We start from the raw sequence: 27,887 nt of genomic DNA, 5'->3' as shown, positions 1-27,887 counted from the left end.
TATTATATATTATTGTAATAATAATAATAGTAATAATAGTAATAATATAAAGTGGACTTCCAATTACGGAAGAAATTATAAAAAAAAAAAATAACGCTAGGAGAAAGATCTCGTAGATAATATGGAACTTGATCTTCATAAAAATGGTATATAATATATAAGTATATATTTACTAATTATAATTGTTGAAAAAATAATCGACGAACGTATATATTTTATATGCATTTGTCATTAGACTAAATTATACCGCTACTCTGTTCTAGCTAACACAGAACACCGAGGAACTCAAGTCAACTATGAAAGGAGGAAATAAATATAAAAGATCTGATAGTAATACTATTATTATTAAACTATCAAATGAGAAAAAAAATAAATTAGTTGATTATTTTTATTTACATCGATATAATTAAGAAAAAAACAAAAAAAAAAACAATGAAATCTTTCCCAGTCTTGAGATCTACGCGACTCTTGAATTATGAATGTAGACGTTTGCTAATACGCCATAAATTGTAGAATTTCTATATTTTTAATCGATAAAATCCAAAAGAAATTATAAATTTTTTCAAAATTTAACAATATTTTAGAAACTCAAATTCATTGACATGAACGAACACCGTGAAGTCTATTTCTTTGCATTTGAAATATATTAAAATATAGAATAGAAAATGCAATAGATTGTTTACTTCACTGAAACTAAGCATACACCGTTCAAACGTGTATATGAAAATCAGTACTGAGATACGAGCTTCTTCTCTTTTACCGCAGATTTCGAGGGGCGCCACTATACAAAATTTTTTTTTTTTTTGCGAAAAATGTCGAAAACAACATTTACAGAAACAATGAGAACATGGCAATTCTTGGCCAGTCTTAATGAAAAATATCTTATTTTAAAGACAAAGGTTTAATCTAAGATTCCGCTTTTTATAATTTTTTAAACAGCTTTATATTCGTGAATAAATTATTCTCGAAAAAAATATCATTTCTTAACATGATTTTTTTCAAAGAAAATAAAGCTTTTTCAAAAATTCGTAAAAGCAGAATCTTAGATTAAACATTTATCTTTAGAATGATATCTTGTTTATCAAAATCAGTTAAGAATTACGCATGTTCTTATCGTTGATCTAAACCTTTGTAAAACTAGGAACAATGAACTATCTTAAACGAACATGTAAGCGAATTTTTTAAATTGTGACAGCCACATCGCATTTACTGTACTTTTTGAGAATATTCTTAGGAATATTAATATAAAAGCAAAAATACAAAGTGCAGTTGTATTTATATTTATATATGTATGTATATTTACATGACCGTTATATATATATATTATATATATATATATATATAAAAAATTTCATACGAGTCCCTACTACTACGATTTACTTCAAATTTTGAAATAGTATTAAAAAAAAAAAATTATAGGCTTTTCTTTACTATTTATTCCATTAGAATCTATTGTTCCTATGCACTGAACTATGGAAAATTGTCACGTACTAATAAAAAAACTTAATGAAAAGGAAATGCAGAATGAAACTACACAAGACTTGGATGTTAATTCATCGGCTAAGGTTAAATTTATCATTTAATAAATTATAAATTAAACGTTTTTAATTTTTATTATATTCAATACTTTATACTTACGTTTATATATATACATATCTATATTCAATTAGTTATTTATATCACATAAAAATTTATACGTATCATATTTGAATTCATAATTTTGTGATAATCATGTAATTAAGCGTACGTTGTTTTTGAAACATTAAAGTATTTTTATTTTATTTTTATAGATTATATCAGTGAGAAGTGAAGAAAGTATTTTTCAAGAAGCATCAAAAAAATTAAAAGAATTATCTGATTTACATTCAGGTCAATCCAAATTTCAAGATAATATTAGAATAGCTATTATTAATAGTAATAGTGATGATAAGTCATTACAAGATCAAGTTAAGACTGGGGAAATTACACCATTTCAAGCAATTGAGAAACATGAAATAAATACTCGAGAAGGGTAAATAAAATTTTTATATCAATGATATCTAATAAGATATAATATAATAAAAATGAATTTTTTTTATATATTTCTAGAACACTTGATAAATTATCGAATTTGTTTGATCTTCAAACGTATTTTCAAAGACAAGCCGAACTTGCCAAACAAAAAAAGCATTTGAAGAAAGCATCAAGATCATTAAATAACGATGAAAATAATTCAGTACCAAATAAAAGAATGAAAATAGAAACTAATAAATCATTTAAGTCAAGGAATAATAATTCTAAATGTTGTTCAAGCCAAATAAAAACAAATGCTATTAAAAATTTAGCTAGTACTTCTAATACAAGCGAGAAAAAATGTATATCTATCAAATGTGATACTAAAGATAATACAACGTCTGATGGTGAGCTAAATCATTCTGAAAGCGAATATTTTCCTAGCGATGATGAAGGAGAATCTGGTAAGTTTTCTATATATATATATTTATAAATGAAACTTATAAATTATTAATTATAATAAAAAGATCAATGAAATTATGTGTAATATGTTATCATTTAGATATGGAACAAAGAAGATATACTTCTAAGAAGAAACGTAGTAATTCAAAACCCAAATGTATTAGTACAAAGAAAAGTATGTATTACGAATATAAATGATACATTTTTTATTTATTTATTTTTTTTTTTTTTATACGATTTATATTTTTAGTATTGGATGATGGAGATGAACAGATTTATCTATTAAGAATAAAAAAGAATAAGAATATGAAAGATGAACCTGTACATATGGTGGATAATCTATTTAAAGTACCTCAGTCTATTTGGAAAAGATTATATAGGTATATAAAATATCAAAAATATAATAATTTACAATAGAAGTATTTGTAGAGGTTAATAAATATAATTTATTACATTTTTTTATAGATATCAGAAAGTCTCAGTCCAATGGTTATGGGAACTTCATAATCATAATTTAGGTGGTCTATTAGGAGATGAAATGGGATTGGGCAAAACAATACAAGTTATTTCATTTCTAGCTGGTTTGGATTGCAGTGAATTACTTTCTGATGGTGGAAGGTAAAAATTTACATAAAATTTATAAATAACATTTTATTTAATGATAATTTATATTTATTTTAATGTGTAGATTTAGAGGATTGGGACCAACATTAATTATTTGTCCAGCAACTTTGATGGAGCAGTGGGTAAAACATTTTCATGACTGGTGGCCTATTTTAAGAGTTGCTGTATTACACCAATGTGGAACGTATGATGGCAAGCATTTTAAAATATAAAGAATATTATAAATATAAATGTGTATGTATGCATGTGTGTGTGTGTGTTCGTATGTGCTGTACATTTTTCAATGTAACAATATTTTTTTATTTATCCTTAGTGAATCCCGAGAATTTAATAAATTCTTTAGAAACTGGTGGTATACTAATAACGTCATATTCAGGTATGCTTAAACACAAAGATTTACTCACAAATACTCAGTGGCATTATGTTATTCTTGATGAAGGGCATAAAATAAGAAATCCTCAAGCAAAGGTGAATGTATAGTTATGTCGATATTATTGTGCAAAAGAAAAAAAAGAAAAGAAATTATTAAATTTAATTTTTATAGATAAGTAAAGCAGTAAAAGAATTTTCTACTCCACATCGTATATTATTAACTGGTAGTCCGATGCAAAATTCATTGAAAGAATTGTGGTCTTTATTCGACTTTATCTTGCCCGGTAAGTTGGGCACATTACCTGCATTTTTAGAGCATTGTGCTGCTCCTATAACTCGGGGTGGTTATGCCAATGCTACATCTCTTCAACAAGCTACAGCATTACAAATAGCCACTATGCTTAAGGAAGCTATTACACCTTATTTACTTAGAAGAACTAAAGCTGATGTAAAACGTTATCTTAACTTGCCAGAAAAAAATGAACAGGTATATTTATTATATTTGTGTTAAACAATTATATCAGTATTAAATTATTATTTTTATTTACGTTCCAGGTATTATTTTGTAGTTTAACAGACGAGCAAAGAAAATTATATAAAGAACATTTATTATCAGAAGATGTATCGTTTGTTTTACACGAAAAAAGTTCTCTTCAAGAAACTGGAAGATACAGAGCTCGTTTATTGATAGCCTTGTCTGCTCTTAGAAAAATATGCAATCATCCAGACTTATACCTTTACACAAATCCAATGGTAAGATTATAAGTAAATGATTATATGAAGTTTGTAAAATTGTTATCATGAATATGTCCATTAAAACATATATAGGATTCGGATGAAGATATCGATTTGTCAGAAGATTTAGACAAATTTGGGTATTGGAAACGTGCAGGAAAAATGGTTGTAGTACAGTCTTTACTTAAAATATGGAAAAAGCAAGGACATAGAGTATTGCTATTCACTCAAGGAAGGCAGGTTTGTATGCGTTTTAATTCTTTATATATTATATTTTTTATTATTAGTAAAAATCTAACAAGAAAATTTTTATACAGAATAATACATTTATTTTACAGATGATGCATATTTTAGAATCTTTATTACAACGAGAGAATCATTCTTATTTAAGAATGGATGGTACTACACCTATGTCACAACGTCAAGAAACAATTTATACTTTTAATAATGTAAGTAAAATAATTCATTCTATCTTTGTTTCTCTCTTTCTCTCTCTCTCTCTCTCTCTCTCTCTCTCTCTCTCTCTCTCTTTCTTTCTTATGTTTGATGTTGATAATAATATAAATAACATTATTTTTTTCATGTTTAAAGAATACCTCATATTTTATATTTCTACTAACGACACGTGTAGGAGGATTAGGTGTGAATTTAACTGGAGCAAATCGTGTAGTTATTTATGATCCTGATTGGAATCCTGCAACCGATGCACAAGCAAGAGAACGTGCTTGGAGAATTGGTCAAAATAAAAATGTTACTATTTACAGACTTATTACTGCTGGTACAATCGAAGAAAAGGTAACACAAAATTTGCGGTTTTTTTTTTTTTTTTTTTTTTTTTTTTTTTTTTTTTTTTTTTTTTTTTTTTAATAAAAAATCTCTTTTATGTTACAGATATATCATAGGCAAATTTTTAAATTATTGCTTTCGAATAAGGTTTTGGATGATCCAAGGCAGAGAAAAATTTTTAAAACGACAGATTTAGCGGAACTATTTAATCTCAATGAACCTATAAATGGGGAATCTTCTGAATCAGATCGATTGTTTAAAGATTCTAAATTAACACCGAATTCGTTAAAATTTTCTTCTAATAAAATTAAAAAAATGAAGAAATTGGCTTCGACACTTAGTAAAAATATAAGTAAGCAGATGATTACAAAGGATCTTGAAAAAAAAATGGATGATTCACGTGTCGATCCAGAGGATAATATCAAGATTGATGATAAAACAAAAACTAATAATTTATGTAACAATGAAAATAATCTAACTGCATCCGAAGTTCATCCCATTAATGTAAATTTGAATGTAACTAACGTTTCGTCTAATCATAGTAATAACAATAATAGTAACAATAATATTTTAAATACTCAATGCAATAACATGACACAAAATTATGATACAAATACTGAAATGGATGATCTTAAAACTGATCAGAGTCCTAATACAAATTTAATTTCTAAAAAAAACCATTTAGAAGAAAAGTTAATGAATAAAGAACAAACAGTTTTGCCTGATGCTAGTTTGGATAATACAGAAGATCATAGTATTTCAGAAGTTAATCGATTAAAATCAGAAATGACAACTGAGTTTTTTACTGACAATATTAATGAAATAAAATTGCATGATAAACCTAATAACAAAAATCAACAACAGAGAAAAAAGAAATCACGTACAGAAAAGCATAATATTTCTGCTTTGTTTGAAGGCGAGCATGTATCTTATTTGATTGGACGACGTTTAATTAAATCACATGTAGAAGAACCTACGGAAGTTTCCGATGACGAATATGTGTTAAAAAAATTATTTGCCAATTCGAGTAAGATTGTGACATATCACACATATAATATTTGTAAAAGTACAAACTTGTTATTAGAAAACATAATATCTAAAATAAAAAGTAAAATATTTTTCGTTTCAGCTGTTAGCTCAGCTTTTGAACACGAAGCTGTTTTGTCGAGTGCACATCAAAATGTAAAGGATGAAAACATGATGCAACGATTAGCTCGTGAAACTGCACAAGAAAGTATGGATTTTGTTCGTAAATCTCGTAAGTGGTGCTCGATACCTACATGGAATAAATCCTAATTATAATTATATCATATAATGTAGGCTATTAAAATTATGATTTAAGATTGCCCAACATCATAGTAGAATTAATATTTTGTATTTGTATTAGAGCTGCTTATTTAATTTATTATTATATAAATAAATTCTATACGCGTATATATACAATTGTATAATATAGTATAATAATAAGTATGTATATGTATATATACATGGTTAAATTTCTGTTACTTGAACTTTTATAACTCGAAAAACCATTTAATCGATATTTGAATATGAAATAAAAAATATACATTTATATATTATATATGATTATAGAAATATTTTTTTTTTATATACTCGTCTTATGGTTTTTCGACTTATAGAAATTTAACACGAAGTGTATTTTGTTACAGCGAGTAACTTCTTTTATGTGATATAAAAAACAATAGATCCCATTTTTGTTGTGTAATTATTTAAATTTGTCGAACTTCTTTTTTTATTTGCAAAATTTCCTTTTATATTATATATATGTATATATATATAATTTAATTTATATAAAAAATCAAAGTATTGTAAAACATTTGCATTCATTTACACAAATTAGGTGCTTGTATAATTTTTTTTAATCTTTTATCTCTTTTTTTTTTTTTTTTTTTTTTCCTTTCATTATATATATAGATGTGCTCACATCTATATCTACTCAACTCATAGGACTTACAAGAAAATAATGATACAAAAAAAAATCACTTAAAAAATTATAGTAACTATCAAATTAAATGTACTCTTTGAAATATTTAATGTGTGATCAATGTGTAACGAAGTTCTTAATTGAGAGTAATGTTATGAATCGTGTCTCAGAAATTGGGCCAACGTAGGACCATCTCTTCCTAATGGATCATCAGGAAACATAACATAATTTCCTACAAAAGTTGGTGCTAATAATCGATTTTCAATAGTATCACGCCATTCTGGCTTTTCTGTGTATAAATCTCTGAATTGATCTAAAGAAACAACTATGCCTTTGCACATTGTTGCATACTCCAATATAAATCTAAACAGATATATTACATATAATAAACAAAGTTAGACAATATATTTTTAAGATTGAAAATGTAAATGAATAAATATTTATAAAACTTACCGATCATCATAGGAAGTAATATTTTTACCAGCAATGCTTCTACTTGGTGTAAAAACAACTGTTCCTTCCTTCCACAGTTTTTCAAGAAGTCGATGTGAGAGAGATCGTTTATGTTGAGGTACAAATGCTTTAACAGAATGTCCTCTCTGTTGAAAATAATCTATTACTAATTTTAATCCTGCTTCTGAGAATGATTTGCCATGCGTGTGTCTAAAATATAAAAACAATTTTTTGTAAATATTTTAAAAATATTTTAAATATAAAATTTAATACAACTCACGCCATCGCAACGTTACAGCCATCGATAATTATTTCCCTTAATTTCTTAGATTTATTTTGGTCTGCTTCATTTACTTGTTCAAATTGTACTTGCTTAGTATTAAATGCTGTACCATAAAATTTTGCACTGATCCTTCTCATATTTTGTTGAGGTTCTACATTAATAGAAAAGTTTGGTTTAGAACAATGAGGTAACTGTAAGCCAGGTTTATTAAATAGTAGATCGTTATCATTATTTGTTCTCTTATCATGCTCTTCTGAAACTGATTTTAAACATGTTAGATTGCTAGGATCTCCATCATAATCTAACATAAAAAGTCGTGATTGATTTTCTTCATCTGAAATATCTTCTATGTCTGTTTTATTTGATATAGATCTATTTGTCGATGAATTGTTTATGGATGACCATACTACAACAATATCATCGACAGATTCATTTAATTTATTATTTGAAGATACTGAAATAAAAAAAATAGGTTAAGATATATTAAACTATATAAGTTTAGATATATTATTTAAGTATAGATATATTAAAAGATGCCATAATAATATGATGATTTTATTAATCTACATACTTTCATTAGTAGAACTTGTATTTAAAACTTTAGATTTCAAATTTGTTGAATCTGAAACTATACAACATGATGTATCAGGACTCGAACATTCTATCATATTTCTTCTTGATTTATTACTTTCTGTGCTATTCATAATTCTATTAGAAATGCCATGTTCATTAGATTTACGTAAGCATTGAAAAGATTTAAAAAGTTGTCCAAGTGTAGAATGTACAGTTTCATTTGTATTATTATCTTGAGTAGTATATTTCATCTTTTCAGTTTGTTCATTTTCATTGTCACTTAAAATTATTACACTGTCATTCAACGAAGATGTTGATACTTTTTCATTTTGTTGAAATTGTTTTGCTTTCTTGATTTGACGTTTTCTACTGTAAAAAAAAAAAAAATATGAGAATTATAATTTTCTTTTACATAGAATTTATATCATAATATAATATGTTTTTTAGTACCTTTCTTTAATTAATGTTATTAACCTTTCATATGAAGCTTGTCTTTTTATTGCGTCAATTGTAGTTTTACGATTCAATGACCTTTTTTTGGACATTGTTAAATTATTTTTCTTTCGTGTCATTTTAATTTTTTTTTTTTTTTTACATATAGAATAATTATTTAATAGAACAATTATTTGTTGTTATAAATTTATTAACCGTACTCACTATTCATATCATCTGTAAACAAATGTATACTGTAATGTTTATATTGTATCAGATGAAAATTATTTGTAATGAATAAAAATATAGTAAAAGAAAAATTCACTAATACTAAATTATTTCAATATTTAATATTTAGATAAAGTTATGTTTGCATATGAAATTTTCTACATTGTTTTACTTACATTAATATTTCAACTGACAGTTAAATTGATTTCGATATGGGAATGTATATACGCATTTCAAAATATCTCAATAACAATTTTCAATAAGGTAACTTTATTTACTGATTTTCTGCTGGTCACTCTGAACTGTAAAACAACGTCAATTTATAACAATGCTTCAACCTTATTTTTTTTAGATTGGATTAATTTAAATAGTAATTCCAGCAATAGTGTTTTATTTCATTGTTTTTTTTTCCATCATCAAGTAGAAAATATTAGTCCATATGTACGGAAGTAGATTATGCCATCTATGTTATACATATATACGATTCATTATTAGATTTACTGTAGGTGCCCATTCTATAGACAACTTTTGTTACGGCACTGATTCGTTACCATGGAAACACAGTAGCCAATCAGATTTGATAAAAATAAATATAATACAAGATAATTATTATTGTTTGGCTCTTTAAAAGTAAATATGTTACGTTTTTATTTCTTTATTATTCCTTGATTAAATATATCAATGCGATGTATATATGTACAAGCAAATAACCAAAAAATTAAATCATATTTAGAATTTACTCCCTCTTTCCCCGTCGAAGCCAATAGAAACTGATCAAAATCAACTCCAATGATATATATGTATTGAAAACAATTTTAATTGATTCTTATATTTAACGATTATATATAATAATTATAATTAATAATAAATTGACTAATAAAATATTTAGCGATTATATATAATAATTATAATTAATAATAAACTGATAGTCATGTATGCAATTGATTTGTCTATCATCTTTTCCCCTAGCGTTTCGTGATTGGTTACTACATAGGAATACACGACATATATTTGACCAATCGAATAATCAGTAATTTTCCTTTATTATTTTATCACCTCTCATTGGTAGAAATTCGTATTCGGAAGAGGGAATAATGCGAATAGTGGGGATAATCAAAACGACTACTGTGTCGAGTTGATCGCATCCCCGTAGTCGAGCGAAGATAAATGGTAACGTTAACACTGCAAGTTTAATTTTTTTTTTTTATTTATTTATTTCTTATATATTTCATTTAAACATTTGGAAAAAATGTTTTATGGAATGGATTAGATTGAAAAGAGAGAGGGAGAAAGCAGATGATCGGCATAATCGGGAAATTAATACTATTAAAAAGTTAGCGTTGTTTTTCTACTAGTTAAGTAGTCAGAAGCGTATTCAGACAGCCTTCAGAGATAAATAAAAATGGAGTTGAAGGAAGAAGAAGCTCAGGTTTGCAGACTATGTGGACAACGTGAAAGCATTTACATTGATGTGTTTGGAGAAGAAGGGACGAAAAGGTTACTCGGCTTGAAAATACATTCGAAGATCAACATTTTGGTAAGTAATATTTAAGGTAAGAGCAACGGTGCGTCGTGTGAGCTATGGGGTCCGGGCCCTCGTTGCTCCTTGAGGTTTAGGGTAGGGGACTAGAAAAATGGCCGTAAAGTAGGGAAACGTGAGAAGTTTTTCGATGTGTATGTGTGTGTGTGTGTGTATGTGTATGTGTGTGTTGCATACTAATTTAAGTTATTATAATTAATCACAAATATTGTATCTTCATACATTATTTATCTCGCTGATGATATTTGGAACAATGTATTAAAGCGAAATGATTTTTATTAACTATAATTCTGTTGAATTTATTCATTATGTATTAAAATTCTACAATAATGAATAAATAAATAAATAATATTTATATAGAAAAAATTGGCTCCTGTATAAATTTTAGTATTAAGTCATATATATATATATATATATATATATATATATATATATATAAAAGAATAGAATTATATATGCGATATATAAATGTTTGTTACATATAGGTATAAGTATATCTTATTGTAATCATGTTAAGATAAGATTTGATTGTTTAAACATATAATGGGTATCGTATTTTCTTTTTTCTATCATGTTGTATCTATAGAGCGGTAGGGTTCAGGCTTACATATTTTCTTGCCTTTTCACGATTATATAGGTATTTTTAAATGCTTACTTTTTTCTTTTTTTTTTTTTTTTGTTCTTTTTTTCTTCTTGATTACGAAACTCTTCAATTTGAACTCAGAAACACGATCCTTCTCAAGAGTGCATTACGTTCTTAGTACTTAGGTATTTTGTTTAAATCACAGATAGATGAAAAGGATCCTCTGCCCAAGGCGATCTGTCTTCAATGTCTGGGCAAACTCGAATTCGTTTGTGACTTCCAAGAGGAGTGTCTACGCACCCAACAAGTGTTACGCGATCGATACAATCTACCATCCTTAACAGAGATTGTAAGTGAGCATTTTATTTTATGTATTGCTCTACCGCTCTCTTAGGATGCAACTAAAATAAATAATCTTGTTTATCTGCCTTACATTAGAGCAAAATATCGGAAGTTTAATGATGTAGGTTTTATATTTTTTATTTAATAAAAAAATGCATAATATACATATAAATATATATATAAATATATATATATATATATATATATATATATATATATATATATATATATTAAAGCTAATTTTTCTTTATAATAAATAAAGAATTTTAAACAAGAGTTTATAAATAAGATTAGTTTTTCATGCTTTCTTTTAAGTTTTTTTTCTTTTTTTTCTTTTTTTTTTCTTTTTTTCTTTTCTTTTTTTTTTTTTTTGATAACAAAGTTAATTTTTGACTATATATTGTATGCTAATAAGATGAAAAAAAAGATAATGATACTTGAAAATACATAGCTGTGAATGTTTCATATATTTTATTTAATTATTTATGCACAAGCAAGCATGTTGTTATAAAGGAAGGCATGAAAGTAAATTGTTGTTAAAATAAAAATTGCATTAGATTAGATTCCTGATACCCATTTATGTTTAATTCGATCTATTCCTAGGCCGAAGTAAAGAAAGAAGATGCTGCACCAAGTACATCAGCAAATAATAATAATAGTATTGACAAGAATCTTAATTCTTCGCCTAGCGAGACTGTAAAAGAAGTAGATCAACGTGTTGTCAGAAATCATACAAAGTCGCAAAGAAATCTAAGAAGTCATCAACACACATTAAAGGATAGCGATGACACTTCCAAAGATCAAACTATTGAAGATAATAGTCAACAGAAAGTAGATGGATCACAGACTGTTCAACATCCTGAAGTTTCTCATACACGTTGGCTTAGAAGTAGACAAAGTGCAGATGTAATAACTAACCAGAATTCTGCAGATAATGAATTGAATACTCCAATTGCAAATCGTTTAAGAAGTCATAACACTGTTTCTCCAGATAATAATATTAACTGTCGCAATAATACAACTGAGAACGTTGAAAAGCAAAGTGGAAAGCAACAAGATTCTCACACTATACAAATTCCAACGACAGCATTGAACAAGCTCCTTACTATCGTCTCAGGTTCACCGAACATAGAAGTTTCTGTAAAAGAATCAAGAAATCGCCATAATGATGCAGAAGACATTAGTTTTACCGTAGAATTGTGTAGGAAAATGTGTGATAGTATAGCTACAGTACGAGCAAAAGTGTTCCCAGATCAAGGCTCGTGTTTGGTAGATACTGCTATCGTAGACTTACTTGAAAATCATAACAGTGTAGAAGCAAATAGTATAATTAGTTCTATTATTAGTGGGAATTCGAAAAATAATTCAATCAAGTTAAAGGACTTAACTGAATTCGAACAGAGACTGGAAAATTCACAAAATCCTGAAGAGTTGTTTAGGATTGATGGGGAAGAAATACGCGTAGACGATAATGTTGAACACATTGTGGCTGACAATCAAAATGGATATGTTTGTAAACTTTGTAAAAAATTTTATGAACGTAAAGATAAATGCACAGTTCATGTTAAAACTCATCTTGGAATTAAGCAATATACTTGTATTCTCTGCAACGCTAAATTTGTTTGTAAATCTGATGTAATGAAGCATATTAGATGTTCGCATACTAATCCCAGGCCAATACAATGTCCAAAATGTCCAAAAAGATTTAAATCTAAATTTTATTTGACTGAACATGATAATGTCCATAAAGGAATACGACCGTACAGTTGTACGGAATGTGAACAAAGTTATCACCATAAAGTGTCCTTACAAATTCATAGAAAATCACACTTACCACCACAAAATCTGGCTTGTGAGTACTGTGGCAAGGTATTTCCATATCGCACGCGTTTGCTTAGTCATATTGCCAGTGTTCATTTAAAAAATCGTCGTAATTTTAGATGTCGATTTTGTTATAATCTTTATTCAAGTTTGTCAGTGTTAAATGAACATATAAAAACGAGACATGCAACAACATACACCTGTGAAATTTGTAGTAAAACATTTAAGGTAGCATCTAAATATAAAGCGCATGTACTGCAGCACTCCAATCCAAAACCCTTTATATGCAATGTTTGCAATAATAGGTACGCATCAAAAGCATTCCTAAACGAGCACTTATTAAAACATGAAGGCTTGAGAAAGCACATTTGCCAAAAATGCGGAGCCACTTTCGCACAAGCTAGTCACCTTGCAGCTCATCGTCATGTACATGGTGAAAAGACACATGCTTGTCCAGAATGTGGAAGAAAGTTTAATAGACGTGATAATATGAAAGTACATAGGAAAAGACATTTTGAAATAAAAAAGACTGATAATAAACAAAAAACTATTTCCACTACTGATGAAACATCAAGTGCATCGAATGAGAAGTAACAATAATCTTTATATTATGCAAACTCATTTATGAATAACGAATTTTCCAAGTAGAACATTAAATGACTATTGACAAAAATGCAATTTGAGATTGATACATGTATATAAAATGCATGCGTAATATTGTGAAGCTCATTTAGACCATTGTCAAAAGTAGAAATAAGTTTTTCTAATATTAGAGATATTATATACATTATCGAGAGAGAAAAAGAGGTAATATTAGGGATACTGTATACATTATTCATGGTATTAGAAATTTACTTTTCTGCTAATGCCTAAATATTATTCGATAGTCATCTACTTGATATGCTTTTGTTTATAATGATTCAATTGTGTCACTGACTTCATTTCATACTTTAGTTTATTATTCTTTACTTTTATGTATTACTATTTGTATATTACGTTATAGCTATGCATTTGACATATTATAGTATTCTTTTCACGTTTATTTGATTATATACATTTAGTTAATAATACTTGTGTGCATAAAAAAAAAAAAAAAAGTAGTGAATTTGTTGAAGTTGCAATTAAAATGATGTTAGATACTTAAACTCTATATTGAATAACACGAAACATTGACACACAGTAAATTGGCAAATTTAATATGTGATTTATAGAATATAAATAGTTTGTATTGCAATTTTATAAAATTCATCGCGTTAATAGAATGAAGAAGAAACATTTTCGTTTCCATTATTTTTTTCTTTTCTATTATGTAATAAATTTAATTTAATTTTCAACAAGCTTTACAGTATTAAACAAAAGAAGAAAGATAAATTTAGCAAATGGTTCTTTTTTTTTTGTTTTAATATAAATATATATATATATATATATACATATATGTTATATATACATATATATAACATCTTTCTATATTTACAAATTGTCTGTTTAGACATTTGGTAAGTCATTTGATTTACTAAATCATAAATAGATCAATTACGTAACAATTTTATGTCATATAGATTGCATTTTCTAATATATAGACGAAGATAACGACTTATTTAATTTGGACTTCAAAAAACATGTAAAAGGTAATAACATTTTTTTTTTTTTTATTTTTGTTTTATTTCTTTTTTAAATTCTTGTAAATTTTTTTTAATTTTTTAAAAATTCTAATGCTATTATTTGATAATTATTATAGTGTATATGATTTTTATTATCACAAAGTTTTTTTTCTTTTTTGTTAGTATTTGTTTGTAATAAAGATATGATATATATTAGTGATATATATATTCAACTAAGAAACAATATAAATTTATTTAATAGCAAACAATTGCATATTTCAACATAGTACGACAGATTTAAGAGATTACGTTTATTATTAATATTTCGACCATATATGGTTTAATAACAAAAGTTCTCTTTTATAACGCCAAAAGAAACACATAATAGAAATTTGTTTCCAAAGATTGTATTGGTTGCACACTAATGTTTTTTTTCTACAGCACTACATAATGTGTTCAGAAACATAAAATTGTATAGTATGTATAGGGCTTCCAAAAAAAAAAAAAAAAAAAAAAATACTTTAAATATTAGAGTAGCAGAGCGAAGGAGAAAGAGAGGAAAAGAATTTTCTATATATTTTTACATATAAGAGTATTTCAGAAAACTCTAAATTTTTGAAGTCTTCATAAAAAAAAAAAATATAGTATTTATATACTATATTTTTGGATATATTTTATTATATACACATTATTACATTAAAACAATATGAAAAAAAGAACTGCCCCAGAATTATACATATGAACATAAAATAATTTATAGATTCTTCTTATAAACTATTTTATACACTATGCGAAAAGACACAATGAAATGTAAGTGCCTTAATTGAGGATTTCTTAATAAAATGTAATCATAAATTTGAAAACATAATGAATATAATGTAATAAAATGATAGTTAATAATAATATTCAAATTTGGAATGATATTTTGATTAATATTATTACTAAGGAGAAAGAAAGCAATAGACTATTAATGCTTCTTTAACAAAAATGAAGAAGCAACTATGTCTTCATGTGATCATAATATCATTTTTCGTTTATAAGATACGTACGTATGTATATATATATATAAATATATATATATATATATATATATATATATATATATATATATATATACATACACATAAACATACACATACACACATAAATATTTAAATAGAATACTTCTCCAAAACTATTTCAGTGATAAGAAAAAATATCTATTTTATAAAATGATTATGCAACTTGAAATATTTTTCTGAGAAGAGAGAATATCTTGTACTTTTGGCCAATATAAAAAATTATTGGCATGGGCATTAATAAGAATATGTTAATGATGCTAGGTAAATAGGAAATAGTGATTTTTTTGACAATAAACATGTTTTTCGATTCCATGGCTGTCTTAATAAAGATATAATATTTTGGGGTCTAATATTTGTTCATTTTTTATATACCTTACTATATTATTAATATATTTATAATTTATGCAAGAAGATAATATTTCACATGAAATAATAGAATTTCTACAAATCAAATACATCGTATGAGATTGTATGTATTAAATCGTCATTTAAGAATTATATTTCTATTTTATAATAATCGTTATCGATTATTAATTTAAAGTGAAATAAAGTTTTTTCAAAATGTTTCAGATTCAAAAGGATGACGGATTACCACAGGTAGTATGTGTGCGATGCCTAGGAACTTTGGAATTTTTATGCGATTTTTATGACCTTTGTCATCATACTCAAAACAAGTTAACTAATGTAAGATATTTAATTTATTTATTATTATGAGTTATATTAAAAGGTAAAAAAATTATTTTTTACGGTTTATTTATTTTTCTTTTTTTTTTTTTTTTTTTTAGAAAATTGAAACTGTAAAAGATGTAATCAACGTAGTGCACATGGAAAACGATGCCGAATTTGATAAAGAAAATGCTTTTCCTTCTCCTAGAAAATGTCATCAATCAGGTAGTTATAAAAATCGTTCAAAAAGTGAATTAGATCAATCGAATGTTTGTTCAGTTGAAAATTTGAACAATTTTGTTACCGCCAAACAATCAAATATAAAAGAGACTGAACTAAACGATAAAAGAAATTGCAGTAACGTTACAAAATTAGAGAAAAGTTTTTCTTCAAAAGAAGAGCCATTTATTAAAATTTCTCAGATATCTTCAACAAATGTTAAAATAGATAAAAGTAAACTAAGTAATCAGTCTGAAAAAAAAAACAGAACGAGAAAAGCAACATTAAGAGAAACAAGAAGTGAAGATAATAAGACCCATTCTTCTCTGATTAAAAAAACAAGACGTAAAAGTTCTGTTCATAAATCCTTAATTGATTCCTTTAATCTTAAAAGATTCAATAATGTAAAAGAATCAAGAGTAATACTGTCCCATGACGATACAAATACAACCAAAGCTGATATTCTTTTTATATCTAATACTAAAGATGCTTCCAAAGAATTCTCTATTAATGAGAATCAATCTATTGTTCATTTAAACAAAACAGAAGAAATATTGTCCAATAAAATCCATGACAATAATAAAAACAATGTGGATAATAACAATATGCATGAAAAGAAAAAAAATAATTTATCTAAAAAAGTGAAGTGCCATTCTAATGAAAATAATATAAAAAATGAAAATTCTGATCATATTATACCACATAAAGTACAAGTTTTACAATCAAATCAATTTGTGTGGGCTTCCAATGACACATTATTACAGGAACCATATAAGCCAAAATCTGAGAAAGATGAAACTGTATTAAATACAAGTCCTCAACCTGGAGACGAAGCAGAATCAAATCAACAAGTCGATGCAAATTCAATAGTGAATCATATTCACATATCCGAAGTTGTTCCTATTTCTAAATCCGTAAGAAATAAATGCCTTGCAGAACAAGTTTCAAGCTCTTCATTAGATGTACCTAATGAAGTACAATTATCGAGAAAGAAGATACAACACAATTGCGAAAAAGATATTACTCCCGGAACATCTCAACAATTAGAGTTTAAGAATAATTTAAATGAACGGCTCAGAAGAAATGGAAAATTTGGTAAAATTTCCGAATTAATAAGCCACGAGCAAAAAATAGAAATAGAAAAATATTATAAGATAGATATGTCAGTTGTTGATTCAAGCATTGTCGAAAAAAATCTAACAATCACTGATAAAAGAACTATTCAGTGTAACATTTGTGGATTAATGTACCCTAGATTGGACAAATGTCAGGTATACATATAACTCAAATTTTATAATATTATAAACAAGAGAAATTATTATTTCGTTTATTTTTTTCTTTATAATATTATACATATAAAATTAAATCAAAATATTTAAATATACATATGATTTTTAGGTTCATGTTTGGGCTCATTTGAAAATGAGACCATATAAATGTACAGCTTGTGAATTTTCAACGGTAACTATAAGTAATGTACGCTGTCACATTAGAAAACGTCATTTAAAAATAAAACCTTTTGCGTGTCATCTCTGTGAAAAACGATATGTCACTGCGGTCCTTTTAGAAGAACATTTAAATACTCATACAGGTGCTCGACCATTCAAATGTAAGATCTGTGATTTTGCCAGTTGTAGTCGTCAAGTATTGAGTTATCATAACACGACACATAAGCCAGTAAAGGTAACGTAACAAAAAAAAAAAAAATTAATAAAATATACTAAAACTTGATTAGAGTATTATGTCAAAGTAACACTATTAAAACAAAATTTGTGATACTAATACTGCAGTCAACATGATAATACTAATTGCTGTAATCGAGTTTTATTGTATATGATAAAATTGCATTATTTATATATATATGTATATATTTATCTTTTGTCTACTAATTTTCTTATTATCAAATAGGACATACATTGCAATGTTTGTGGAAAAGAATTTTACTCAAGAGGGAGAATGCGAGCCCATATGCTTATTCATAATAAAGATAAAGTTGTGATGTGTAAGCTTTGTTCTGCTTATTTATCTAATGAAACAGCATTAGAACAGCATATGAAAAATATTCATACACGTGATTATATATGCAATATTTGTGGGAAAATTTTAAAATCCAGAAAAACATTGTTGAATCATAAAAATGTAAATTTCTTTTACATAATGTTTACTTTATTGTGTGTGTGTGTGTGTGTGTGTGTGTGTCCATATGTATGTATTGTGTGTGTATAGTTTTTACGATTTTCTTTTTCTTTCATATTTGTTGTTTTCTTTTTAAATATTTTTTATTTTTATTTTTTACAGGTCCACGCAGCTGCTAAATATAAATGTGATTTATGCCCGAATGTATATAAAAGCAGTCATATATTAAAAGAACATCTTTTAAAACATGAAGGTATTAGAAAGTACAAATGTAATAATTGCGAGAAATCTTTTGCCCAACAATCGCATCTTGCTGCACATATGGCAGTACATAGTGAAATAAGGTGAATATAATGTCATAAAGGAAATTATATATCTTTCTTTTTCTTTTTCTTTTTCTTTTTCTTTTTCTTTAACGAATCCCAACATTATGTAATTAAAATTATATTTTAATTATTATTTATTTTAGATACCATTGTCCTGGTTGTAACAAGGCTTTCAATCGTCGGGATAATATGAAAATACATACCAAACGTTGTAAAAGCTTTTTAGCCAATCCTGAATTAAAAGATCTTTTAAAGAACAAGGGAAGGACTAAATATATAAGAAAGATCAATGATCACGTTACTCTTGACACATCTATGAATACAAATAAGGAAACATTTACGAATACAGATAAAGAAACATCTAGGAATACAGATAACGAGAGTAATAAATTATTAATCTTGAAATATGAAGAGACTGCTAATAATGTGATATCCAAAGATATTAATAAGGAAAACGATAGCAATAATCAACAGAATATTAGTCAATATGTATATAATGAAAATGTACAAAATAATGAAACAATCAGAAGTTTGGAAAAAATGATCGAATTATCTGGATCATCGACTGAGAATACATACGATATTATACCAGAAAATAGTACAGTGATCCAAAATGTCCTGCACTCTGATTGTTTTTAATTTCTTAATTCTTTTTATAATTTTTCAAAAAATGTTTCAGTTTATGTAAAAATTATATTACAGGTATTAATATAATCGTTAATAAGTACAAACGAGAAACGTGAGACTGTGTATGTGCGCATGTGTGAAACTAAAATAATATTCTAAAGAGAAAATACACTGAATTTTCTTTGTTATTACAAAGTAAATAAAATTATCAAAAATAGTAAATAATCATTTTTATATATATACATAAAAAAAAAAAAAAAAAAAAAAGTAAATAATAATAATCAATAAAAAAAAAAAGAGAAAGAAAACAATAGATTATGTTGTATTAATATTTTCTTTTTTGCAGTATTACAATATAGTTTCACATTATTATTAATTATTATATATATCGATATTTCTGTAATCATATTTTTGCATGTTCTGTTATAAACGAAGTATTATTATGTAGAATATATATGTGGGAATGAGCATCTACATTTTAAACAAACAGACATTAATAGTGGAGTACTGAAGGGTCTAATTTTTGTTACGAATCCCATATATATATATCATACATAAAAAAGAAAAAATATTTTATTTAATCTTTCTTATCTGTATGTGTGCGTGTATATATGTAAACAATATAACTTTTCTAAACAGATGTCACATTAAAAGTTCACAGCTTTGATAAGAATTATTTTATAAAAAAGACCAAAGAATATTCTTTGATATATTACATGGAACACGTATTATATTAGTGACAAGCTGTTAACAAAGAGTGCTTACGCTTATTATAATTACAACACGATAAGACTGATTTATACTGATTTGTAAATGAATTTACAAAAAAAAATATGAAGTTCCTATGTAAACTATTAGACTTGAATAAAAATAATATAATAGTATTAATATAACAATGAATACATAACAGTGTTGTATTAAACATTGACCGCAGTTATGCGAATAGATCATTGTACGCTCGCGCGTTATATGTACATTAAATATAATGTATGCATATATATGTACACATATATATATATGCAACATTACATGTATATATATATATATGTATATATACAACGATATAATATACGATTGTCATTATTTTATTAACGAAAAAAAAAAAAAAAAAAGAGATTTTAATAAACATGCATTTAATCTAATATCGATCTCTCTTTAATTAATCATTGTATGGATAAATATTTTTACATTTTTTTTTATATTTTTTTTCTGCATACTTTTAATGGTGTTGTGACATGGATAGAGAAAGCCGTTAGTTATTATGGAGAAAGTAGTGTAATGGTCGGCCTAAATTCTTACTGAATTTTTAACTCCAAGTCAATAAAATCTGGTAGCAAATAGTTATATATCTAGTATATCGCATGAACTTCCAGTGAATGGATGTTCGCGTGACTCTATTTATTTGTTGATTTATTCAAATTTTATTAACGTATATCTTTAGTTAGAGGATATAGCAGTTTAAATAGAATTATACATCATCAACGAATATATATTAATTTGTGTGTGTAATTCGTTCGTATATATATATATTTTTTTTTTTTTCTAATATAAGTAATTTTTATAGATAAATACAGTTAAAGAGCATAAGTGTTCGTTTTTTTCGTAAATTTGATTTCAGATGAAGAAGATATAGCAATATAGTTACGATGAATAGACTACCCGTATATGAATTTTTAAATGAAAAAAAAACGAAAGAATTATTAAAAGTATTCAAAGGTGAAAGAACTGGTTGGGTAATGGTTGGACCGAAAAAATATATTTTTCCATCTAATTACACGAAACAAGGAGAAGGATTTTATAATTTCAAAGCAAAATCCACTGATATCTGGGTAATGTCCTATCCAAGATCAGGTAAATATTTATATAAATTTATTTCTTTCTAGATTTTTTTTTTTTATATATGCCACTTTAAATTATATGGGATATTAGATAAATATATTACGTAATATGAATATCTTATTTTTTATCTACCTATTTTTTGTCTTTTATCTTATTTTTCTAATACTGATCAATTTTCTTCTATTGATAGGAACCACATTGACTCAAGAACTTGTTTGGATGTTGTCCAATAATTTGGATTATGATACGGCAAAAACTAAATATCTTACAGAAAAATTTCCATTTTTGGAGTAAGGATAAATGTCTCTTTTAATTAAATAAGAAAAAAGGCTCTGAAATATTTTTCCTATTAAAATTTTACACACACACACATATACACATAAGGACATACGTAATGCACACAGAATTTATATATATAAATATATATATATATATATATATATAAACTTTGTATTTTAGATTTTCTTTATTTAATCATCCTGAAGTAACAAAGGAATTTATAGAAATGAATAAAGGTGATTCAAGTAAAGAGCAATTATGTAGATCAATTGCAAGACCTGGATATGAAGTTTTGGAAGAAATGTCTTCACCCAGATTTATTAAGACACATTTTCCATTTAGCCTATTACCTAATATTTTGGAATCTGGTTGTAAAGTAAGAAAGTATTCAATTGTTTTATTTTTTAAAATTCTATTTGAACATTTTCATATGGAGCGTATACAAAAATGATTATCCTGCTTATGATATATTATAATTATTTATCTGATACTTGCAATGAAACATAAACTTATGCATTGGTCCATAAATAAAGTTCCTAATCATAAAGAAAAAAAGTTAATAAACTTGAACATATTAATTAGTTTTATCAGTAAAATATTATGAACTGTTGAAATCAGGATAATCATTTATGAACACCCCTATATTTCTGTCATATAATTAGAATTTTATATTACAATTTTTTTTAGATAGTTTATATTGCAAGAAATCCTAAGGATGTAGGCGTTTCATGGTATAATTTGTGTAAGGATATAAAAACAATGGGTTATGTAGGTACATTCGAACAATTTTGGAATTACTTTCAAAATAATTTAAGTAGGTATTATTTATATAAATATTATCTTTGTGATTAATTGATATAATATAATGATGAATTTTTTTATATTTTTAGCTCCATGGAATCCATATTGGGAACATTTAAAAGAGGCTTGGGCACTTAAAGAACATCCTAATGTTTTGTTTATATTTTATGAAGAAATACAAGCAGTATGTATATGATATTGTAAAAATATTTACTCTCTATTATTTTACTAATATAATCTAAACTGTGTTCAAATACTTTATATATATAAATATATATTTATACATATGTATTTATCGTTTTCTTTCTAGAATTTCCTGCAAACATCTAAAAAAATTGCAACATTCTTAGGAAAAGTATATAGTGACGAACAATTAAATAAACTTGCAACATATTTGGATATAAAGAATTTTCGTAATAATCAAATGGTAAATTATTCACAATTAGAAGAATGCAATATCATGGAAAAAAAAACGTTTGTCAGACAAGGGCAAAGTGGTGGTTGGAAGGATTTCTTTACACCAACATTAGAAATTGAAGCTAATCAATGGATTGCAGAAAATTTAAAGAATACTGATATGAGATTCCCAAATTTTAACAACTTAGATTTCGAATTAATAAAATAAAATTGATGAAATAATTTACAGGATTTCCAATCGTATTTGTGTAACAAGTTGTGTAACAAATACTTTTTATTGAACATTCAACATTCTGCCACATAACTAATCGTTATAAGAATTCTTGAAAATTTATGTTCATTTAAAAAATCTTATTTTACTATATTTATTCAGCACCACTGTCAATATATTAAAACAAAAAAAAAAAAAAAAAAATAAAGAAAAAGAAAAAAAAATGAAATTGTGTACATTATATTTTGAATTATACAAAGAAATTTGTTTTATTTAAAAATACTGATAATATGTATTTTAATATTATTTTCTTAAAAATCATCTTAATGCATCATATGGAATGTGAATTATTGTAATATAAATGTAAACGAAACAAAATTTCAAAGCATTAAAAGCAAATTTCTTTCTTGATTTTTTTTTTTTTTTTTTTTTTTTTTTTTCTTTTCTTTTTAAAGTAGACATTAAGTGACATACGTACAACGTATATCGAATAAAATAAATTATAAAGTTTATTGATATACCTGCAAAAAATTGGGTCATAGTAAAAATACTATCATTAACAATCCATGTCTCGGCACTTTTCTGCTTTAGCAACAGCTGGTGGTATTGTTTCGGTTGTTTTAGATGCTATGCATGGTCCAAGTAATTCTGGGCAAGAAACTTCATTGGATACGATACTATCTATCTTTTTCATTAAGTCGTAGTTGATACGTTGTGTTATGACAGAATCATGTCTGTATCATAGATATAGATTGTAGATTAATATATTATATACTCTTATACGAAGTGCTAATAATATTATTACTTCGAGTAAGAATAAAAAAAAAAACAAAATAACTAACTTGTATTCTGGATGTGAGATTACTTCTTTTCTAAGCCATGCAGCTGTTGTTAGGAGTTCACCAGATGCACGTCTTTGAATTAATTTCATGTATCTTTGTACTGTACAATGTGTATCTGCATCCACATCCATATTAGCAAGATAAGAATTAACCAATGGTATTAATCCAGGAAAAACGCCATTCTATAAATATACATATATATTTTTATATATGTTCCATATGATAAACTTAATTACTTCATCGAATTAGTACCTTGCCATTAATAATTTCATTAATGGTAAATTCATCATACTCCTCTTCTGTATTATCTTTCTTTACAGTATTTGATGTAATATCTTTACGAAACCAAAACTTTTCATTTTTAACAGCATTTCTTTTTTGTGCTTTAGCCATGTTTTGATCAACCTTACTAATTGGTATAAGTAAATTTAATTTGTAACTGAGTATAACTCTTGTCAGAAGTACAATAAAACAAACAATAGCTGCATTTTCGAAATCTGTAATTTGTACTTCACATGGCCGAAATTCAACTCGCCATCCTATAGAAGAATATGGAGGTGGTGGTTTGAATCGCATTGTTTGCCAATTGGTCGATTGAATATTCTGAAAAATTATTTATGTAATATTTATAAATAGAGAAGAATGAAAAATTTTGTCCAATTAACTAATATCGTTAAAATTACTTACTTCAAAATGATCGGTATCTTCCAAATCATTCTGATGTATTTTTTCAGAAAACAAAGATACAGAATCTCTGATAAATAAATGAGCTATATGTTGAGCAAGTAATCTATCAATTCCATTATCTAGTAATTGCTTGTATATTTCAGTGTCATATATCAGTGGAACATCATTATATTTATCTCCTTGTTCACTGAGGTATGAATCAATGGAATCATATCTAGATTTGTGAATTCTGAATTGATTTTCTTCCAAAGGTTTCAATCCACGTTCTTCTTGCGTTCTACAGTCGACTGAGCAGGAAATTACATTCCATCGACAATCAACATCTGTCACATATCCACGATAAAATGGGCTAGCAGCAGTTAAAGCCAACTGTCGAATGTTAAACAAATGTCTGTAACGTATGCACGAACAAGTATTCTAACTCAACATTCCTTTATTTGAAAATATATGATTTATTAAATTTAACTCACTAACCATGATTGGACACAATGGTGTAAGTTGATCATACAATGTTCGACCTTCATCTATATTACAAGCTTGAAAAGTAAGTTGTAAACAACAACATCCCATTCCAAAACCCATAGCATCCATATAAACATGATCTATTTTCGCAGCTTTACCACTGGATCCATCGTCTCCTTGACTTATTAGATCTTCTTTAAACGGAGAAGGAACATTTATATCTTTGTAAACTACAAAGAAATACTTAATTAAATAATATTACATTTCCATGGCGATTGATATAATATTTATAAAAATACACACTAGGAATGTTTATAGCAACTTTCTCTCCACGACGTTCTCTAATATTTTTTGTCAATGTTTTAAAACGTGGGTGTCCTGGGTATATTGCTTCATCTGGAAAAAACAAGCTTCTGGAGGCTCCATCATTTGGAGTAGGTACAACCGGAGGATCTGTAAAATCTGATGCTCCTAGCCTAAAGTATATACATTATATATATACATATATATATATATATATATATATATATATATATATATATATATATGTATATATATATATATGAACACTATATATTATTATTTTGTTTATTATATCATAGCACAATTGACAACTACATTTACTTGAATACCTTGGAAAATTGGTCAGTGACATTAGTACTTCTCCATGTTTCAATAATTTTGTTGCTTCCTGTCTACGATAACGCATGTTTGCTTCTACAACATTAAAATGTGCTAATAAACCTCCATATGGTTTCCCTGGTGTCCCTTCAATCATATATGCACCATATTCTGGTCGCCATAACGATTTAACATTTCTATTCGACAAAATAATTTATCATTAAATTCAAATTCTTTCAAATTGATAATTAAAAGAATATAATACTTACGACGGATCTTTCAGCTCTTTTTCATTTAAAACTTTTAATATTTCTTCGGCTCTTAAGCTAAGTTTTGCTGTTTTTGCTACATCATCAAATTTTACTAATAAGTATTCTACCTGTTTAAAATGATTCATTTGTAAATTATAATTCTTTATAATGAAATATAAAATAAGAATATCGATTAATAAAAATAATAGTATCAAATAAATATCGACTAAATTTATTTATATTTCAATAATCCGATGATTCTTATAACATTGAGCTTCTGACAAATATAATAAAATATTATAGAATATTATTCAAATAAAAATTACAATTATGACAAGTGTTTTTTTTTTCCAGCAATGTTATTTTATAAAATTATCTTGATTTATGATATCATTGTGTAACATCAGTGTTCCATCATTTTGTGCAATCTTTATCATCTTATCTCTATTAGCTTATGCAAGAGAAGAGCTAAATGATAGTTAATTTTATTCCAATAACAGTGTAGAAAAATGATACAATTAAAAGAGTTCTCATGTGTCATCAATTTAATAACTATTTCCAATATTACAAATAAAATTCCAATAAAAATACATATAGTCGACATTGTTTTTATTTAGTATTCTAATTGAGTAAGCACAATTGTATCATAACGATGAAAAGATAAAAATATTATGTCATTGTATGATTCTTTTTGACGCATAACTTTAAATGAATGTTAATGAAAAAATAAGGAAAAAAAAAAATAATAAAGAAGTAATACTCGAAGAATGACAAAGCGAAAACGTTAACCACAAACTATGTTCGAGTCGAGGAGAAAAAAAAAGTAGGAGACAAAGAATTGATTTTACGTACCTCATCACCCCACTTGAGTACATCACCTTGTCTATCTCTGAGTTTCTTATATATATTAATAAATTGTATGATCCCATGCTTTCGCACATGATCCGACAATTTTTTCGTTTCTTCCCAACTAAGTGGACTTCCTTCGGATAAAAGTCCCATTTCCTTTTAATCACTTGTGTTTCTCTTTCTTACAATAAGTAATTTGTTTTCAAAAGTTGCCACACTAAGAAATGTGAATCCTCGTGAAAAACGATATTTTCCGAGTAATACCGAGATCAACCGAATGTACCAACCAAACGTACTTACGATATGTTCTCCACCGTGACTATGGTTCACCGTTTCTGTTAAATTGCCTTTTATACGTATAACGCCATCTCTTTGCTAAGAATTATCTGTGTTTTATCTGGGTGTATGTGTCATGCGTGCGTGCGTGTGTGTGTGCGTGCGTGTGTGTGTGCAATTAAATTCCAACCAATTAAATTATCTAATTAATTATTTCTTTAATTTATTAAATTATCTAATTAATTATTCCTTTAATTTATATAAATAATAATAAAAAAGAATATAAATATAAATGGAGAAGATCCAAATGAAAAATATCAAAGTTTGTTATGTTTCTTTGTTTAATGAATTACACACGCGCTCACTCAAGCACATCGAAGGTATCATTAATTATTAAAGCGTCTAATGACGACAGCATCAAAATGCTATATTTCAGATTTCTTCGAATAAACTTTTTTTGTCGACACACACGACGTTACCTGGAACGAAGGCATTAATAATATAGTAAACTCAAAGTAATCATTAGATGGCGTGGAAGATGCGCG

General features: G+C 26.3%; 5 protein-coding genes across 12 annotated transcripts; 3 read left to right on the top strand and 2 right to left on the bottom strand.

Annotated features, from left to right (window-relative positions):
* The first annotated feature begins 1,041 nt into the window (after window positions 1-1,041).
* Window positions 1,042-6,267, top strand: LOC124426260 (DNA excision repair protein ERCC-6-like). Of its 4 annotated transcripts, none has more exons than XM_046967745.1 (15): window positions 1,042-1,168; window positions 1,447-1,565; window positions 1,791-2,011; window positions 2,089-2,456; window positions 2,555-2,629; window positions 2,705-2,834; window positions 2,920-3,072; window positions 3,143-3,270; window positions 3,392-3,546; window positions 3,623-3,937; window positions 4,006-4,203; window positions 4,279-4,425; window positions 4,524-4,634; window positions 4,777-4,980; window positions 5,077-6,267. In XM_046967745.1, the coding sequence occupies exons 2-15, from the start codon at window positions 1,473-1,475 to the stop codon at window positions 6,265-6,267; spliced, it is 3,489 nt and encodes a 1,162-aa protein (XP_046823701.1). In that variant the 5' UTR covers window positions 1,042-1,168; window positions 1,447-1,472. The 4 variants fall into 4 exon arrangements, with proteins under 4 accessions (XP_046823701.1, XP_046823711.1, XP_046823692.1 ...); XM_046967755.1 differs by lacking the exon at window positions 1,042-1,168 and adding an exon at window positions 1,192-1,289; XM_046967763.1 differs by lacking the exon at window positions 1,042-1,168 and having other exon boundaries at window positions 1,360-1,565; window positions 5,077-5,998; window positions 6,101-6,267.
* Window positions 6,268-7,061: 794 nt separating this feature from the next.
* LOC124426277 (NEDD4-binding protein 1-like) lies at window positions 7,062-9,347 on the bottom strand. Of its 2 annotated transcripts, none has more exons than XM_046967784.1 (6): window positions 9,062-9,347; window positions 8,676-8,894; window positions 8,224-8,591; window positions 7,650-8,106; window positions 7,370-7,579; window positions 7,062-7,279 (listed from the first exon to the last, which is right to left on the bottom strand). In XM_046967784.1, exons 2-6 carry the CDS (start codon window positions 8,795-8,797, stop codon window positions 7,069-7,071), a joined length of 1,368 nt encoding a protein of 455 aa, XP_046823740.1. In that variant the 5' UTR covers window positions 8,798-8,894; window positions 9,062-9,347; the 3' UTR covers window positions 7,062-7,068. The 2 variants fall into 2 exon arrangements, with proteins under 2 accessions (XP_046823740.1, XP_046823732.1); XM_046967776.1 differs by having other exon boundaries at window positions 8,224-8,594; window positions 9,062-9,345.
* Window positions 9,348-10,014: 667 nt separating this feature from the next.
* LOC124421767 (zinc finger protein 665-like) lies at window positions 10,015-19,974 on the top strand. Of its 2 annotated transcripts, XM_046957355.1 has the most exons (7): window positions 10,021-10,422; window positions 16,404-16,517; window positions 16,619-17,989; window positions 18,117-18,401; window positions 18,627-18,857; window positions 19,017-19,198; window positions 19,324-19,974. In XM_046957355.1, exons 1-7 carry the CDS (start codon window positions 10,288-10,290, stop codon window positions 19,817-19,819), a joined length of 2,814 nt encoding a protein of 937 aa, XP_046813311.1. In that variant the 5' UTR covers window positions 10,021-10,287; the 3' UTR covers window positions 19,820-19,974. The 2 variants fall into 2 exon arrangements, with proteins under 2 accessions (XP_046813321.1, XP_046813311.1); XM_046957365.1 differs by lacking the exons at window positions 16,404-16,517; window positions 16,619-17,989; window positions 18,117-18,401; ... (1 more) ...; window positions 19,017-19,198; window positions 19,324-19,974 and adding exons at window positions 11,214-11,357; window positions 11,954-14,500 and having other exon boundaries at window positions 10,015-10,422.
* Window positions 19,975-20,092: 118 nt separating this feature from the next.
* LOC124421792 (sulfotransferase 1E1-like) lies at window positions 20,093-23,568 on the top strand. The gene is made up of 7 exons (XM_046957410.1): window positions 20,093-21,306; window positions 21,426-21,658; window positions 21,837-21,936; window positions 22,106-22,301; window positions 22,613-22,739; window positions 22,816-22,910; window positions 23,037-23,568. The coding sequence occupies exons 2-7, from the start codon at window positions 21,454-21,456 to the stop codon at window positions 23,349-23,351; spliced, it is 1,038 nt and encodes a 345-aa protein (XP_046813366.1). The 5' UTR covers window positions 20,093-21,306; window positions 21,426-21,453; the 3' UTR covers window positions 23,352-23,568.
* On the bottom strand, window positions 23,366-27,537 carry LOC124421775 (glutamate--cysteine ligase catalytic subunit). 3 transcript variants are annotated; one of them, XM_046957378.1, is made up of 10 exons: window positions 27,070-27,375; window positions 26,236-26,345; window positions 25,978-26,163; window positions 25,649-25,821; window positions 25,358-25,575; window positions 24,884-25,252; window positions 24,449-24,799; window positions 24,197-24,378; window positions 23,876-24,088; window positions 23,366-23,521 (listed from the first exon to the last, which is right to left on the bottom strand). In XM_046957378.1, exons 1-9 carry the CDS (start codon window positions 27,217-27,219, stop codon window positions 23,911-23,913), a joined length of 1,917 nt encoding a protein of 638 aa, XP_046813334.1. In that variant the 5' UTR covers window positions 27,220-27,375; the 3' UTR covers window positions 23,366-23,521; window positions 23,876-23,910. The 3 variants fall into 3 exon arrangements, with proteins under 3 accessions (XP_046813334.1, XP_046813344.1, XP_046813353.1); XM_046957388.1 differs by lacking the exon at window positions 23,366-23,521 and having other exon boundaries at window positions 23,841-24,088; window positions 27,070-27,283; window positions 27,367-27,537; XM_046957397.1 differs by lacking the exons at window positions 23,366-23,521; window positions 27,070-27,375 and adding an exon at window positions 26,544-26,915 and having other exon boundaries at window positions 23,841-24,088.
* Between the last annotated feature and the right edge of the window lie 350 nt (window positions 27,538-27,887).

This window comes from Vespa crabro, chromosome 1, assembly GCF_910589235.1.
Source record: "Vespa crabro chromosome 1, iyVesCrab1.2, whole genome shotgun sequence".
NCBI classification, from domain to species: domain Eukaryota; kingdom Metazoa; phylum Arthropoda; class Insecta; order Hymenoptera; family Vespidae; genus Vespa; species Vespa crabro.
This window is presented reverse-complemented; position numbering and strand designations above follow the sequence as displayed.